The 4,739-nt window shown below is 44.3% G+C and overlaps 1 protein-coding gene across 2 annotated transcripts in view; it reads right to left on the bottom strand.

The window, feature by feature from the left end:
- The window catches only part of MGAT4D (MGAT4 family member D), a 42,088-nt gene extending 39,778 nt beyond the window's left edge, over positions 1–2,310 (bottom strand). Inside the window, exon 1 of one of the 2 annotated variants that reach the window (XM_026074419.1) lies at positions 1,982–2,310. Coding sequence is in view for 1 of the 2 variants with exons in the window: in XM_026074416.1 (XP_025930201.1) it covers positions 77–167 (91 nt within the window). In the remaining variant the exon portion in view is untranslated. Of the gene's footprint in view, positions 1–76; positions 172–1,981 lie in introns of those variants that run through there. The other variant, XM_026074416.1, reaches the window with a different exon arrangement.
- Between the last annotated feature and the right edge of the window lie 2,429 nt (positions 2,311–4,739).

Below are 4,739 nucleotides of genomic sequence, written 5' to 3' on the forward strand. Positions count from 1 at the left end.
CGGAGCAGGTGCCGCCCCGCCGGGCCGGGCCGGGCCGGGCCGGGGGCCGCAGCAGCACAGCCTCACCCGCTCTCACCTCCGCTCCCCTGCCACGCCGCCAGCCACAGCAAGGGGAAGGCGGCGCCCAGGCACAGCGCCGTGACGAGGGGGCCATGCCGCAGCCGCATCTCCCGGCGGGGCGCCGCCAGTCCCGCCGCTGCCGGCCGCCGCGGCTCCCCCGCCCCGGCCCCCGCCCCGGGCGCGCCGCGCTCACGGAGCCTCCCCGGCCGCGGCGGGGCCCCGCGCAGCCACAGCAGCGAGAGCAACGCCCGCGCCGCCGCCGCGCTGGGCTCGGGCAGCTGAGAGCCGCAACGTGCGCGCTGCTGTGCGGCCACCTGCTAGACAGCCGCCTCCTTCCTTGACTTACTGCTGGCACTTATTACCTATTATCTTAATTGCCCAGGGATGTGGTTCTCTTAGATATAATTTGCTTTATATAAAAATATGCTTGTACTAGTAACACAGTAACTCATCCCTCCTTTACCTAACAACCGCACCTCAGACCTGTTTACACCTGCCCACTTAACGACTGTACCTCATCTTATACCAAGACCATAAATCATTTGGAATAGTGTCCTTTAAAACAACCCCCAAACCCACAACACTGTTCAGTGCCCAGACATGTGCACATTTGAGTCTTAATCCAAACGCCTGCCTTTATGTTCCACCTTTACACTGCTAAAAGTATAACTATTTCCTTTTTCTGAAAGTTAATCCAAGACTCCTAAAATTACACGGTGCTACTCTTCCTAGGTTAGTGGAACCTTCCTGTGTTTGAACGTTCACATGGTTGGGTTCACTTCTCCATTTAATAATTACTTGGAATTATAAATGTTGATTATTATTCATAAATACACAGGAGACTGCTAAGTAGCTCACATCAGTATACAAATGGAGAACTACAAAACCAAGTATGGCTCCATGAATCACTGGGAAACCTGGAGTTAGACTTTGCTATTCCTGACCTTTACTCATGCACTAAACTAAGCTGCCCTCTTCCTCCTTTTGCTGACATCTTGCTTTGATATTTTTACTATAAATCTTCTTCAAATTGCACTTACTTTAAATACATATTCCTAGTTGTTTTAAGTCAATAAATTAAAAGCTCAAAACACTACTTTTAATGGAAGATCAATTTAAGTTTTGGCACATGTATAGTAAAATAGGCATTTAGACCTAAGATGAACAAATAAACATTAAATTTGTCATATGTAATGAATAAAAATGCCTTTTAATTTACTTGCCAATGGGCATCTGTAACAAAGCCAAAGTGAACATGGGATGTGGTCAAGCAGGAGGGATACTGAAGACAAGAGTAACAGAAACCTAACACACACTAAACTTTAGTTTATTTTCAGAGCCAGTTAGCAAAAATTATCATTGAATATTTCCAGAAACTAGTAACAACATATATATATATATTCCCTATGTATGGGGAATGCCTGTGGAGACTGTCACTAAATGCATTATATGTTGTTTATTAAGGCTGACTGAAGCAGTTACTCAGCCATGCTGAATTACGATGATCGCTTACTCAACACTGGCCTCTTAGGCTGGCTGAATTTAGTTATGAAGAGGTAGCGCATTAACTGTTCCTCAAAAAATTCAAAATATACGATCACTGAAAATGTCATGAAGTTCCACTGCCTTGGAACCTACTTGCAAGTAGGCCCTCTTATTTGCTTCACTCTTTTCTAACATCCTCCTCTGTATCTTTCCCCTGTGCTGTCTTCATACATTATTTCATATGCTCAAGAACTTTATAAAACAGGAATTAAATGCACACTTTTGGGATTTGTTTTGTAAATGTTTCAGACAGATTTTGCCTCCTGGCAGCAGACTTCCTACATTTTTGGCAAACAGGCCATCTTTAAAAATACCATACTCAACTATTAATTCTAAGGAAGTAATTTAATGGTGTAGTTCCATTGAGGCAGCTTACCTGCAAGAAAGGGTTTCTAGGCTTGGATGCACGCTTTTTACCTGAATGTCTCTTTTCTTGTAAATTGCTAAGATGATTGTCTCACATTTTCGATACTGTTTTTGCACATCTGTGTATAAGCAAGAGTAGAGATGAGAAAGATTAAAATAAACATTTGACAAACTACAGGCTCATGGGTGAAACGACTAATGGAATATTTTGCATGTGGGATGCAGCTGTCCTTCATGTGCGAGGGAACACAAACAAAATAACTGCCAGTAACAATAGGTAACAGTCACTGCTATGGAAAGTTTCTGACTGTATAGCAATCTAACTGATATTGCTGGTTAAAGTCCCCTTTTATTTGTGACGCTGTCTTTGAAGAATGTAATTTATAAATTAAATGGAAGATCACTAGCCTACACCAAAGTCTCTGTCAAGGTTATACTGGAAGACAATCACTGAACACAGAAAACAGAGGTAGCTAAAACCTTTTTCTTAAGYTACCCCTTTAAATTTTTTGATGTTCTAATACAAGTTATGAGTTGACTGAACACAATGAAACATAAGCACATTGAGTGAATAAAGTAGCGAAAGGCCTATAAAATTAAACATGCTTTCTACTGGATCACACAGCTGTGTAAAGAACCAAATGAACCTTTAAGTTATGTGTTTACGCTTGCTTGTTTTAAAACAAAATAGGAAGTGGGACCAATTCCAAAAGCYGTAGCACAAAAAGAACTTGCTTTGCTTCTTAACAATCCATACAAAAAATATTTTTTCCATTGAAGTACACACATTAGAGAAAACAAACATATCCATACTGATACAAAGCTATTTAACCAATTAAAAGATGTAATGGAAAGTGAAACTGAACCACACTGTAGGAAGGTTTTATTTTGGTGTACACCAAGGAAATTCTCATCAGCTAGAAATTTCTTTCAGTGTTGTCTGCAGAGACCCATACTTTTAAGAAGCACCTGCTGGGACTTTCTAAGTAATTGTGGCAATTAGTGGCCCCAATCAGCTTTCTCAGAGCAATCAATGTGCGGGCACAGACACTGACAGTAAGGCTCTGGTGCTTACCTCCCCTCCCTTCCCAGCCCCGCTGCCGCTGAAACCAGGGCTCTCCTGACTACCGTCTTTCAGTCTAGTTGCGTTTAAATAATGCAGCAGTGCTCTGCCAAATAGTCCAGATGAGAGGTGTAGTGCAATCTTTCTTCCTGATCTGGATTATTTGCAAAGAGTTGTTTCCCAGACAAGACATGTCAGAGTTGTTGTTACCCAGGTTGTACAACGTACACATACATCTTTTTTTAATCTAGTTCATCCGTTCTTAGGCATTGGATCTTTTGTACTTTTAAAGCCAAATTCTGTTCTTTGGTTATTCTCTAAGACCAATTTATCTGTAAATAATGAGACAGAACTATCACATCATCCTATCACTAACTACAAGTATTTTTTAATGGAGACATTTTCTAGTTTATTTTCACCCTGTAGCACTCCACCATTGTAAAAGTCAGATTATTCATTTAAGAAGCTACACCGAAAAACAAAATTGAACTCCTCTTAGATTTTGAGCGTAGGAATCAGATGTGCAGTCAAACAACTGAAGTTCACATATTAGTGACTCCTCCACACTAAACTGTGCACCTCTTTGAGCGTACAACCTGAAAGGAGGAACGCCAAATGTACTGGTCCACCCTCTGAAATCCCCTGTGGGAGTTGGGCCACCAGACCTGCTGCGTAGCTTTTTATTCTGCATAAAAAGTACTTCAATTTCCCTACATTTAAAAAGGTGTCAGAATGTGGCCGAGCAAGTCTGTCAGCTCCCTTTCAGCCCTCCAATCAACTTCTGCACACAATTTATAGGAATAGGAATTCTTTCTGCTGTCCGCAAAGAAACCATTCAACCCACATTTACTGAAATAATGGTTAATTATAATACAATGGAAGTACATACCAGTACTAAATGAAATACTTAGGCTGAACCTATTTTCAGCTATGGCAAAGCAAGCTCCTCAGCAAAGAGCCCCTCCCTAAAAGCATTCTGTATTTAGCCCAACTAAATTCACACCTCTCTTCTGAGCTTCCTTCAGCTAAAGCTGAGGAAAGGAACAAGTCTTCAAGCAGAGTTTTGTAAACACTTAAGCTGGCACAAATTATCACAAACTGTATTTCATAAGGCATCACAAATGATTTAAAGGTGAGATAACACATTGACTTTTAGCCCAGGAAGAAGACAGGCTGCCCTGTGTTGATCCGTTTGCCGCTGCCTGGTTACCCACCGGGGTCAGCTCTGAAACGAGAGTGTTTGCGTCACGGTGATCAGGGCAGCGCATGACCAAGCAAGATACAACTAACAGACTAACGCAAGTTGCAAGAGCCTCCCTGGCAGTATTAGGGGAGGGCACAACTGTTACCACACAGCCCACAGCCGCTACACCTGGTTACGGGCCAAGGCCTCTGGGGACTCGGGGCAAGAAAAAGCTGAAGCCAGGCTAGGCCACCCAAACACTGTGCAAGTCAGCCCAAGAAAGCGCTTTTACTGCCTGCTCCCCTGTAGCCTGGAGTCAAGTGCACCTCAAAGCGAAAGGCACTTGCGAAGAGGCGGCAGCTAAACCGCGGGCAGCTGCGGTGTCGGGCTGGTCCCTCCGGCTCCGAGCACAGCGGACGGCCCCGTCCGCGATAGCCTCGGGGCCGGAGAGGGGTGCTCGCCCCGCCACGGCGGAAGCGGGCGAGGGCGGCGGCCGGAGCCCCAGCCGCCCGCCCCGGCCCG

The sequence above is a fragment of the Apteryx rowi genome, unplaced genomic scaffold (genome assembly GCF_003343035.1).
Source record: "Apteryx rowi isolate R43461 unplaced genomic scaffold, aptRow1 scaffold_389, whole genome shotgun sequence".
Taxonomy (NCBI): Eukaryota; Metazoa; Chordata; class Aves; order Apterygiformes; family Apterygidae; genus Apteryx; species Apteryx rowi.